The sequence below is a fragment of the Asparagus officinalis genome, chromosome 7 (assembly GCF_001876935.1).
Source record: "Asparagus officinalis chromosome 7, Aspof.V1, whole genome shotgun sequence".
NCBI classification, from domain to species: Eukaryota; Viridiplantae; Streptophyta; class Magnoliopsida; order Asparagales; family Asparagaceae; genus Asparagus; species Asparagus officinalis.
Genome location: NC_033800.1, coordinates 141,960,992 through 141,973,431, shown reverse-complemented (window position 1 = coordinate 141,973,431; position 12,440 = coordinate 141,960,992). Strand labels below are relative to the sequence as shown.

The 12,440-nt window shown below is 38.1% G+C and overlaps 1 protein-coding gene across 2 annotated transcripts; it reads right to left on the bottom strand.

Moving 5' to 3' along the window:
- On the bottom strand, positions 1,207-6,906 carry LOC109850572 (probable LRR receptor-like serine/threonine-protein kinase At4g20940). 2 transcript variants are annotated; one of them, XM_020420605.1, is made up of 4 exons: positions 5,319-6,906; positions 3,809-4,630; positions 3,037-3,738; positions 1,207-2,021 (listed from the first exon to the last, which is right to left on the bottom strand). In XM_020420605.1, the coding sequence occupies exons 1-4, from the start codon at positions 6,382-6,384 to the stop codon at positions 1,435-1,437; spliced, it is 3,177 nt and encodes a 1,058-aa protein (XP_020276194.1). In that variant the 5' UTR covers positions 6,385-6,906; the 3' UTR covers positions 1,207-1,434. The 2 variants fall into 2 exon arrangements, with proteins under 2 accessions (XP_020276194.1, XP_020276193.1); XM_020420604.1 differs by having other exon boundaries at positions 3,037-3,794; positions 3,865-4,630.

The following is a 12,440-nucleotide window of genomic DNA, read 5'->3' as shown; positions in this document are numbered from 1 at the left end:
GGATTTGTTGTTTCAGTGGTGTTAACGTTAAGCATTAGAATTTTATAGCGTGTGTCAGGTGACAATTCATTTTTTTGTTATGTAAGGCGAGATCTTTGGGAACTATTTCCTCCTACTTTCTCGCTCTGATGTATCTGAAATTGTTACGTAAATATTCATCTCTAAAGCCCCTGGCTTGAGAACTCAGAATAGATCTGGCTATGTTAAATGTCTTGGATAACAGGATTTTTATAACAAAAAAAAAGTGCTTGTTAATTGGAAAAAGCTCCACAGGGATGGCGTCGCGCTGCAGAATCTCTACTTGCGGTGATTCGAGATAGAGAAGGGAATCTAGCGGTTGCAAGATCAGATAAAGTTTGGCGATGGTTCAATCTTTTTGGGCTGAGCTAAAGGATCTAAAGGAAGGTTTAGTTCTGGGACGAGATAGAGGTATTTCTCAAGTTAAAATTGAAGTGGATTTGTTTTGATTAATCTGATCATAGATTCCTCTACCCCTCAATGGCAATATCCTTCCCTATTGAAGGAGGTTATGAATTTATTATCTGTCATGACCTTTGTTATCCAACACATTTATTGGAAGCTAAGGTTATAATTGACAGGTTGGCAACATATGGAGCTAGAAATTGCAACCTTGGTATTGTCTGTCAATTCAGACTTGGATCTTCCTCACATTAGAAAGAATGTTATTTCTCAATGCATCATGTAGTTGGTGTAATCTTTGTTTTTATATAAAAAAACATTTTTAAATGAGATCATTCTGCATAAACCATTTTCGTTTGTCAATATATATGTAAAACACATTTAAATGGTATTTTTGTTGCAATTAACCGTCTAGACTCACTTTTCAATTTGTTTTTTTTTTCAGTTTTGCTATGATGATTAGTCATCAAATACCAAGTACATTAGAGGGATGATCCTTGATAGAGGTTAGGTGGATTCAATTAGCACTTTTTATTTAACTAAAAAGTGGATCAAGATGCACGGTTGCAACTAAAACCCTTTAAAGATAATTTACATATAAATTGACAATTAAATATAATTTCTATAAAATAATTCTATTTTTAAAGATGGTTACAGGAAGAAAGAAAAAACCTTTATAATATAACAAGAAAGGCAAAGAGCCGGTCCCTCATTCTAATAAGAAAGAAAAAGTTCACACATGCATAGGCACATGCCAAGCACCTGTGAGCGTGTTACAGTTAGATATCTTTTTGAACGAAGCTTTTGTAATCCAATCTAAAAACCTCGGAGCTTCATGTACCAGGTTTAAATGGCAACTCATCTCACCAGGAGAAAAAAACATAAGCAGGCATGAGATGCGCTCAAAAACTAGATTACAAGTGATTCCCAGTATCTCCACAATCCATTCGCCCACAAAAACAAAAAACACCAAAGCAAAACTAACATCTAGTCACATACAGACCTCACAAGCTTTCATATAGAAGAAAGATCTTCATACACAGACCTAATCCCTGGCCTCTCAGAAACAGGCCTGATACATCTCAAAGCAATGCCCAACATCTCCTTCATCCCCTTCCCCGCCGCCAGATTCCCAGCAATCTCACCACCCAATTCACCATCAAAACAATCTGATCCTCTCCCTTCGGCCACTCTCAACCTCACCCAATCGCAAAGATCAACCCCACCTTCGTCCCCAGAAATCACATCGCCCGCACATTTCCCTGTTAGGAGCTCGAGCATCACGACCCCAAACGCGTATGCGTCAGATTTGAAGGAAGGAGATGGTTTTTTCGAGGAAGTTAGTTCAGGGGCTCGGTAGCCGAGGACTCCAGAGTCAAGGATTTGCTCGGTGGTGCCAGACTGGGTCATGAGTCGATGGAGGCAGTAGTCAGAGACGCGGGCATTGAGGTCGAGGCCGTCGAGGAGGATGTTAGTGGACTTGAGGTTGCCGTGGGGAACTGCACGGTCAAAGTGGAGGTAGTTGAGGCCGCGGGCAACATCAACAGCGATTTTGAGTCGCTGGGCCCAGGTTAGAGGTGGGCCTCTTCGTCCAGGTCGATCTGATGAATAAATGGTTTAAAACGGATATCTCAATGAAGATGTTCTAAAAATTTTCACATGGAAATATGACAAAAACATAACTAAAAGCATCAACATATTGGTTCCTTCCTCCTAGATATTGATTCCAACATGAAAAGCACAGCACATGCATCAAGGAGACGCTGATCAAGAAAACATAAAGACAATAAGGAGCCAACTTTTAACAAAAGAGAACTATGATAATCTCCTATTCACAGTTTTCCTCCCTCCCTCTCCCTGTATATATTTGTTTGTTTGCATATATATGTTTGTATGCGCATGCTTGTGTTTTAAACAAAAAACATCTTTTTCCAAAGTAGATAATAAACGTAACTGAAACAAAAGGAATAAGGCCAACTATGTATGAATCGATAATACATGTTCACAGCTAAAATCCATTAACTCCATGTTTCAAGTTTTTATTTTATTAAAAAAAAACTCCATGGTATCAAGACTGAGGCATCCAACCCAACTCATGTCGGAGGTAGAAATACAAATTGAGAGCAAATTTCTTGCACACTTACGTGGGCTGAGGCTCTGTCCACCAATTTTTTATTCCTAGGATTTGCTTTGAGGCACATTGATGTGTGTTTGGGAAATACTTACGTGGGCTGAGGCTCTGTCCACCAATTTTTTATTCCTAGGATTTGCTTTGAGGCACATTGATGTGTGATTGGGAAAAGATAGCCTGACATGTATCACACATTAGCCCGCATCTCAAAGGAAATCCTCGGGATAGAAAAGTTGATGGACAGCCTACAGTCCACTTAAGTTTATATGAGCTTTTCACTACAAATTAATTCTATTTTTACTCTGAAATTTCCAGTCCTCTTAGGTTTCTTTTAAGGGACAATCTGAATTAGATTCATTCCAATGTCAATCATTCATCAAAGGATAAACAGTGGAGTCAATAATATACATGCACAACTCAAAGCTGATATTAAGCAATAAAAAGAAAATTCTAAAAAAGCACAAGCAAGAGCTATGAGCACATACCGTACAGAAAGTTTGCCAAACTTCCAGGAGAAATATAATCTGACAAAATAAGCTTTTCATGCTGCGTTGGGCCCCAATAATATCCTCTCAACCCCACAACATTTGGATGTCTAATATTCGCAAATTTCTTCGCCTCTTTCGCAAATTCCTTCTTCGGCTTTGCCACTCCTTCTCTTAGCCACTTCACAGTCAGGAAAACCCCGTTATCCAAAGTAGCTCGATATGATGTTCCATGACTACTCCTCCCTAAGACCTCAGCTGGTGCCCTAGATAACTCCTCTGGAGTCAAAGTAATCGTCTCATCCAAGAAATATAATTCCCCCGCTAAACTATCTGGAGATCTAACATCTAATTTAGATAGGTTTTCTTGTGGATAAGCCTCACCAGAGTCAGGTGACCATGAGAAATGACTAGTCTTTGATGGTGAAGAGCCAGTTGCTGATGGCATTTTCTCTTTCGAGCCAATTGCTTCAGAGGTGGGTCCTTTTCGGGGAGTGGGTAATAAGTCTTGTGCTGATACCACTAATGGCCTGCCAGGCTCCTGAGCTTTTCTTTCTAAGTTCTTGTCTGTCACTCTCTCTGGATGAGATCTTGAGATTTTCTTGTAGTGAACAAAAATAGTCAAGAGGATTAGCAACACAAATGCAACGATGCATATTGCTATGATTGCTATCTTGATTGAAGTTTTCAAATGCTTGTGACCTCGTCTTTCAGATGGAGAAGTGCCATTATTGGGATGACCGGCTGGAGACTCTAACCTTGTGCTTGTGACCTCGTCTTTCAGATGGAGAAGTGCCATTATTGGGATGACCGGCTGGAGACTCTAACCTTGAATTTCCCGGGTGGAAAGAGGTATCGGGAAATTTCTGCAGATTGGCTGGAATTGGTCCAGATAAATCATTGTAAGATGCATTGAAAGCCATTAAAGTGTCCGGTAAATTTGAGGGTAAAGGACCAGTAAACTGGTTGAGAGATATATCAAGGGAATTAAGGTAGGTAAGATTTGTAATAGATGGTGGCAATAGGCCCGAGAAATTATTTGTAGAAATGTCGAGCACTTGGAGACGGGACAAAGAGGTTAGATTATCAGGAAAAGTTCCATTGAAGCGGTTGCTTGATAGATTTAGAGCTTGAAGGTCTGATTTGTAAGATAACGAGGGAGAGAACACAATTTCACCAAAAAGCTGATTGTTGCCAAGATTAAGTTCTTGCAATGTGGAGGATGTTAGCAAATCTGTAAGTATATGACCATCAAATTTATTTGAACTAAGATCGAGAATGGTTAATTTAGGATACTGAAGGAGAACTTTTGGAAGAGTGCTTGATAAAGAATTGTGAGAGAGATTGAGATAATTAAGGCGCAGAAATTGTGAGGTTACTTCTGGAATTGGTCCTGTCAACTGATTTTGACTAAGGTCGATGAATTCCAGGTCATTTCCCCATTTTGATGTCACAGAAATATTTCCGGAGAGCTGGTTTTTTGAGAGGTCCAATATTCTGCAGCTCCCTATGAGCAGTGGAAGATCACCAGAGAGAGTGTTTGAAGAGAGATTAAGGGTTTGTAGCGTTGTTGATGTGATCCAACCTATATTTCCTGTTAGATGAAGAATAATATGTTGGCAAGCGCATGTAAATGCAAATGCAAATAATTCAACAACAAAAACAAAATAGAATATGGAAATTTTGCAATTTGCAGACGAAAATAGAATATAATCATTTTCTTTTTGCAGTTTCTAGATGGAAAGTTTTGTTGCCTATCATGATCAGAAGAAAATTGTCATTTTCTACCTAGTCATCCATATCTCATAACAGACTAGGTTATTTTGATGTTTCATAATCTCCATTTTATAGAACTGAATGGCTGTGTTTCCTTTGATTATCAACATATCAGCAATATGTATGTATTTTTATCGAAGTCGATTTAGGTAATACGCCAACTGTACAAAATGTGTTGACCTCTAGAACCAGCCATGTTGTATTAATAAGAGAACATTACAATACTCTGGGTGGTCATTTAGACTACCCATACGAACTGTAAGAAAGCATAAAATGAATGTAGAATTTTGCACCAAGAAGTAGGTAGAGAATTCTCAACTAACTTCATTATGTGTAATTCGTTGTACAGATCACATGCCTGATAGATTGCTAGAACTAAATTTCAATTCACATAATACTTCGTAATTATTATTTAGTTCATAGGCTTTCCTAAAATTTTACGAGTACGTGATGGAAGAAAGCATGTGATGGATGTAAGAAATATTTACAACTGAAAGATCACTTACCTGAGAGATTGTTAGCACTCAAATCCAACTCGCTGAGAACCAAAGAATCCCCTTTCAATAGCCCATTTGGCAAAAACCCATCAAAACCATTGTTTCCAAGCCTTAAAACCTCAAGATCATACACATAATCAAACCCTGGAAGTGGCCCAGACAGCTGATTGTAGCTCAAATCCAACACCTTCAAGCTCCCAAATGTAGACATTTCTCCTCCATCAATCAACGAGCCAGTCAACTGATTGTTACTAAGATTCAAATACTTCACCGTCTCTGAAACTTCCGCCAAAAACTTCATCTCTTCCGCATTGGAAGACCTCAACAAATTCCCACTCAAATCAACATGAACAATTTTTGACTCCATCAACAAACTCCAAGGAACACCCCCATCCAATTGATTCCAACTCAAATCAAGAAACTCGAGGCTCGGTATATCAGCAAATACAGCTGGTATTCCCTTTGAGAATGTGTTGAAAGACAAATCCAAATAAACCAATCTCTTCAGACTCTTCAACGCTGAAGGCAACGATCCCGACAAAGAGTTCTTACTCAGATCAAGAGACTGAATCGAGCCAAGCCCACCAATCGAATTGGGTATCGACCCAGAGAAATTATTCCCCGAAAGCGACAGATTCTGAAGACTCTTAAGATTCCCAAAACTATCAGGAACCTTTCCAAACAACAAATTGTTAGAAACATCGAGAAACTTCAAGCTCTGAAATCCATCAATATCATCAGGCAACATCCCAGTGAAATTATTGTTCTTCATCGAGATTTTAAACAGCAATGTGAGGTTAGAGAATACCGAAAGATCAGCGGTACCGCTGATCCCATGGTTATCGAGAACGATAGCAGCGACCTTGCCGCCATTGCACAGGATGCCATTCCACGACGAAGGGCAGCCGTTGAAATCGATGGATTCTTCGTTCCAAGAATCGGTAATGTAGCCAGTTGGGTCATTGGTTATGCCCTTCTTGAAGGCTAGAAGAGCTAAGATATCAGACGAAGGGAGCTGAGATTGAGCTGGGATTAGAAAGAAGAAGATAAAGCAGACTATTTCGAAGATGTTCATCTCCAAATACTTGAAGAAAGAGCTAAAGAAAGAAAGGGGAGAACTTTTAGATAAATTTGTAAGATTCTAACAATATAAGCAGCTTCATCCCTTCTCTTCAATAAATGAGCTTGGGAGGTCCCAGCGTTCTCTTCAGAAGAACAGGTTAAAGGCGAAGAGAGAAAAATAAAACTTTGGGTTTAAAGAGCTAAAGATGGGAGCTTTTTTTTTCACCAAGGGTCCATCTTTAGAGCTAAAGATGGCGACTTTTGCAGTAAAAACTAAAATCCACTTCCAAAAGGAGACAATTTTACTCACAATGTGCGATTTTGAGAAGAAAACTCTAAAGATTCTTGACAAGGGGGCATTAAAAGGGGCAACAACTCCACCGCCAACAATCAAGAGGTTTTCAATGGAGGAGGGCCCGCCAAAACCCCCCGCCAAAATGATGAAGATGAAGAAGAAGGAGGTGAAAAACCCTAATTTTTTAAAGGAAATAAAAAAGACAGAAACCCTAGTTTTGAGCTTAAAGTGGAGCATAGCGTGGGGAAAAGTGCAGCCTGTTTGTCCTTTTTTTCTTGATTTTATGATGTTTTCAGTTTTTTTGTTTACCCGCCAAAAAACTTTTTCTCCTCGCGGACACCAAATTCTTTATATTACAGTTCACGAACCGTTACCCACGAAGAACTATTACACTTGCTACTTAAATATAGGCTAAATGGCACTTAAATGCCTTATTGTTTCACTAGTTTTTCACTTAAATATTCTAAGTTATAAAAAAGAAAAAATTATGTTAAAATCCCAAAAATAATATCTCCATATGTTAAAGCTTCTTCATTTTTTCTCTATGTGGTTCAGATCCAAGAAGTGTCACATCATATGCTGCAGCCCTCTTTTAGCAATTATTACCCGCCAACTAAACATAGAGAGATGATAAAAAGTACAAAACCCCCAAAAATGCTCTTATCTACTATATTCTTTCATGCTAGGTCTATTTAGAGTTCATGTTAGGTTTAATTTCATGTTAGGTCTATTTAGAGGTCATGTTAGGTTTGATTTCATGTTAAGTCTAATTTCAGTTTATGTTATGTCTAATAATAGTTCATGTTAAGTCTAATTTCAATTCATGTTATATCTAATTTCAGTTCATGTTATGTCTAATAATAGTTTATGTTAAGTCTGATAATAGTTCATATTAGGTCTAATTTAATATTAAGTCTAATAGTTAATGTTAGGTCTAATAATAGTTCATGTTAGGTCTAATTTCAAATCAGACGTAATATGAAATAAATTAGACTTAAAATGAATTTAACATGAAGTAAATTAGACCTAACATGAACTGTAATTAGACTTAACATGAACTGAATTAAGACTTAACACGAATCAAGTTGGACTTAACATGAAATTAGACCTAATATGAACTGTTATTAGACTTAACATGAACTAAAATTAGACGTAACATAAAATTAGACTTAACATGAACTATTATTAGACTTAACATGAAATTAAAATCTAACATGATATTATTAGGCTTAACATGAACTATTATTAGACTTAACATGAACTATTATTCGACCTAACATGAACTATTATTAGAACTAAAATGAACTAAAATTAGACTTAACATGAACTATTATTAGACCTAACATGAACTATTATTAGACCTAATATAAACTGAAATTAGACCTAACATGAACTATTATTAAACCTAACATAAACTATTATTAGACATAACATGAACTGAAATTAGACCTAACATGAACTAAAATTAGACTTAATATGAACTATTATTAGACATAACATGAACTAAAATTAGACTTAACATGAACTGAAATTAGACCTAATATGAATTATTATTAGACTTAACATGAGCTGAAATTAGACCAACCATGAACTCTAAATAGTCCTAACATGAAATCTAAATAGACCTAAAATAAAATTAGACCTAACATGAACTCTACATAGACCTAACATGAAAGAATAGATGACATAAGGACATTTTGAGGTTTTATACTTTTTATGCTCTCTCTATGCTTAGTTAGCGGCTAATAATTACTAAAAGAGGGCCGCAGCACATGATGTGATACTTCTTGGGCTGAACCATATTGGAAAAAAGTGAAAAGGCTGTAACACATGAAGATATTGCTTTTGGTGCATTGACACAATTTTTCCTATAAAAATATCACTATAATATTCTAAATTTTTAAAAATTAGCATATTACTACATTTTGTTAGTTTTTATGGAAATATTCTAAAAAAATTATCTTAACAGCTAACATAATGTATTACAATACTACTTTCTTATGACTTAAGGTATTAAAGTGATATTTTCTTACTGTTATGGGGTACGACTGTTTCCAAATATATGATTTGATGAGTCGACATCTCGACCAGCCAGATAAGCCGACACCCCAGTGTCGACGCAAGGAGAGGTGCTAATCGACATGAGGAATCCTAACCTCCCAGACGAGTCGACATCTCGACTGGCGAGAGAGATAGCCAGAGATCAGCTAGTAATCCGACTCAGCCACCCAGTCGAGCCAACACTCCTCCATGTCGACTCGAAAGGTGGGACGAGTCATCACCCGACTCCATTCAGCCAGCAATCTTTGAGTCTTCACTTCTCTCAATGAGTCGACTCTCCTCGCGAGTCCCATCATGAGGGACATTGCTTCTCAGCGAAGTTAGAAGATAACTTCGCCAAAGCTTATCCATTCTGACAACAAGTCATATCATGTCTACTCAAAGATCATGCGTCATCACGCCGCTTATCAGCCCACGTCCCATCAATCGCTCCTCAAATCGAGGTCGAAGTAATCTTCCTCCTGTCGCCAGCCAACACATATAGAGCAAAGGATGACTCACCTTCCATCTCATATTTTGTCACCGCCATTTGCATGGCCAAAGTGACCAATCTGCCCTTAACATCCTCTTTATATGCAGATGCTATTTGCCATAGCTAAGAGGGGAGAGGTTCGCAATCTAAACTCTCCTTCTGACATAAATCTCAGAGATCATCATCTCTAATACACATAGCATAAGGACATATAGTTCTATTGCTCTACTCAAGCTCAAGTTTATCAACTGACTTGATCGTCGGAGGTACCATGGGGGAATCATCACCCCCACCTTCTCACGACTTCTTTTGTGTAGATTGTAAACTCTAACTCAGTGGCCAAATATAAAGTCGAGAAAGAAAGAGATCCCCTCCATCATCCTTCATTATCCCGCAACCATCCTCTTCTGGATTAATATTCTGTGTGATATCGAGCATCAACACTTACAGCTTAGAGCATAAAAGTGTTGCATTTACAATTAAAAATATTTAAGTGTAAATTTGATAAAACAATAGGTATTTAAGTGTTAATTTTTTATAATTTAGGGTATTAAAGTGCTTTTTTTACAACTTAAGGTATCAAAGTGTTACTTTTTATAACTTAGGCTATTTAAGTGTGAATTTGATAAAACAATAAGGCACTTAAGTGTCATTTAGCCTTAAATATATGAAGTGTTGTTGGCAAGGGCCATAATTTGGCGACTGAAAACACTAAATTCGAACAAGGACTGGAAGGAGAAGTTCATCTGGGTCGTGGAGAACGACTTGGACCTAGGTTATTCGAACTGGTCCGAGATAAGGAGAGAAGCGCTAATGGCCGACGATCTGTCTGACGCCGAGAGAGAGGCTCTGACCAAATCAAGGCATATGCTGGCTCTCGCCGGGTGGAGCATCTGGTTAACAACTCGGTCTTGCGAGTTGCCAACATATCTATGGTGCCTCCCTCCTCCAAGGACCAAGAGAGAGATTCAGCCTTGATCCTAGGGACAGCAGAAGCGACGATGGTGAGCTTGTACTTGCCCACCATTTGGAAGTGGTAATAGGGCTCGGTCTGGTTTACTTTGACACTCATCAGGCATCCAATGACTCTCAAAGATGGCTTTATCACCAGCCAATGGCAGATCACTACGAACCCAACCAGGTTCACGATGGCGTTTGGCTTTATCTATGCTGGTGATACCCCCAGAGCCGTGAAGACTCGCTGTAGGAAAGGATGTAAGGGCAATCACCAACCAAACTCTAAATGCCTCAAATACAGTGGAATCCGATCTGGTCCATGGTCATAAATAGCCTCCGACCTCATCAACACCATCAGTTCATACTCTCGGGGGGTATCAACTCTCCCATGGAGCATCCTCATCTTCGTTTGGGTCACTTTGGAGTAGAACTCCGTCGATAAAGCCTGACTAACTATGGGATCAGAGGCCATTGTAGATGGGTGAGTAATCGCTGGAGAAGACAGACAGAAAAGATCTCGAGCTCTCAAAAGGAATTTCAAAGATCAATAATCGCCTTTCTCCTAGCCCTAGCCTTATATATAGACAGCATAATACACGAATACCAGAATCTAAACGGTCGGATCAGAATTTGGCCAACGGTCAAGATTAACCCTCAGAATCCAAAGTGGCATCTCCGGGATAAAGGCATAGCCCACCAACCTCGAATAACCCATGATCTGACACGAAAAGCGGGGTTGCGGCAGTAAAAAATGTGTGGTGACGTCGGCCACGTTAAATCTGAAAAGACTTTTTAGTTCTCCTAGCTAATGCACGTCTGCATCCATCCAAAGCTATTCTCATTTCACTCAGACCCGGCCCAAGCCGACTCCAAGTGAAAGGGGTCAACTGTTATGGTGTTTTCAGTCGCCAAATTATATGGCCCCTTGCCAACAACAAGCGAATATCCCCCGCCACACACCATTCAGTCAACTCGACACTTAGGACAGCCAGAGTCGACCTAGCTGACTCGCTGAATCGACATTGAAAGTACCCTAGAGGGGGGTGTATAGGGTAATTGCTAATCTAATCCGATATCGATGCCAAATTAAAACTTATTAACAATATCCTAGCAATAGTAATTGCTAATCTAATCCGATATCGATGCCAAATTAAAACTTATTAACAATATCCTAGCAATATGATATACACAAGTGATATATGCAGATATCGATGCCAAATTAAAACTTATTAACAATATCCTAGCAATATGATATACACAAGTGATATATGCAAAGATGTATAATTAAACAATGGGCAGTATAAACTATGAGACAATGGCGTTATAGAGATATGATAAACAATGAGCACATGAATAATATACCAAGGCAATTGCAAACAATAAATATGATCACGGAGTTCGGTCCACTCGACCTACGTCTCCGCTCCTCACCTCGAGGAGATTCTCCACTATCAACACAATAACTACCAGAGGCGTGGCTGACAATTTGAGGGCCCGGTTCTAAATTTTAATCAGGGCCTCTTAATCAATCTTCAGAAGAAACTAATAATTATTTTTGTACGTAGTACTAACCATGAAAAGAAATTTTAATATCTAGAATTAAAATAAACATTAAGACATAACAATGGCTCTATACAAAAGATATTACGTGCAAAAAATTGATAGTAAAAAAAAGATACACAAAATCAACATCTTACTAATAATATTGACATGTCCGACATCAAAAACTTCACTGGAAAATTTTTTTCCTTACATTTTTTTTTGCAAAGTCATCAATCAAAGCTTCATAATCAATCTTGTCTAAAAATCCACTTTCAACTGAGAGCAAAGCCAGTCCGTTTAGCCTCTCCTGCGACATGGTTGATCTCAAGTATGATTTTGATATCTTTAACTTTGAGAAGCTCCTTTCTGCCGATGCAACCATGGCAGGTATAGTCAACAAGATTCTATATGCAATGCTAGCGGCTGGAAAACAATTCATCCTCTTCAAGAAATTCAATACGTCAATGACTTTTATATTTTCTGATGGCAACATATTTTGTAAGATTAGCAACTCTGCAAATAATTCATCTCCGTCAACATCAGAACAACTTCCTTTCTTAAGACCGTTTGCAAGATTAGCACAACAAGCTTTTAAATCATCATTTTGATATGCACATAACTTTTTCGGTCTAAATAAAACCCAAAAATATTCTCGTATGTCTGATACTGTTCAAATCTTCTCTCTAATAAACCAATAATTTGATAAACCAATAATTTGATCAACCAATAATAGAAAATAATG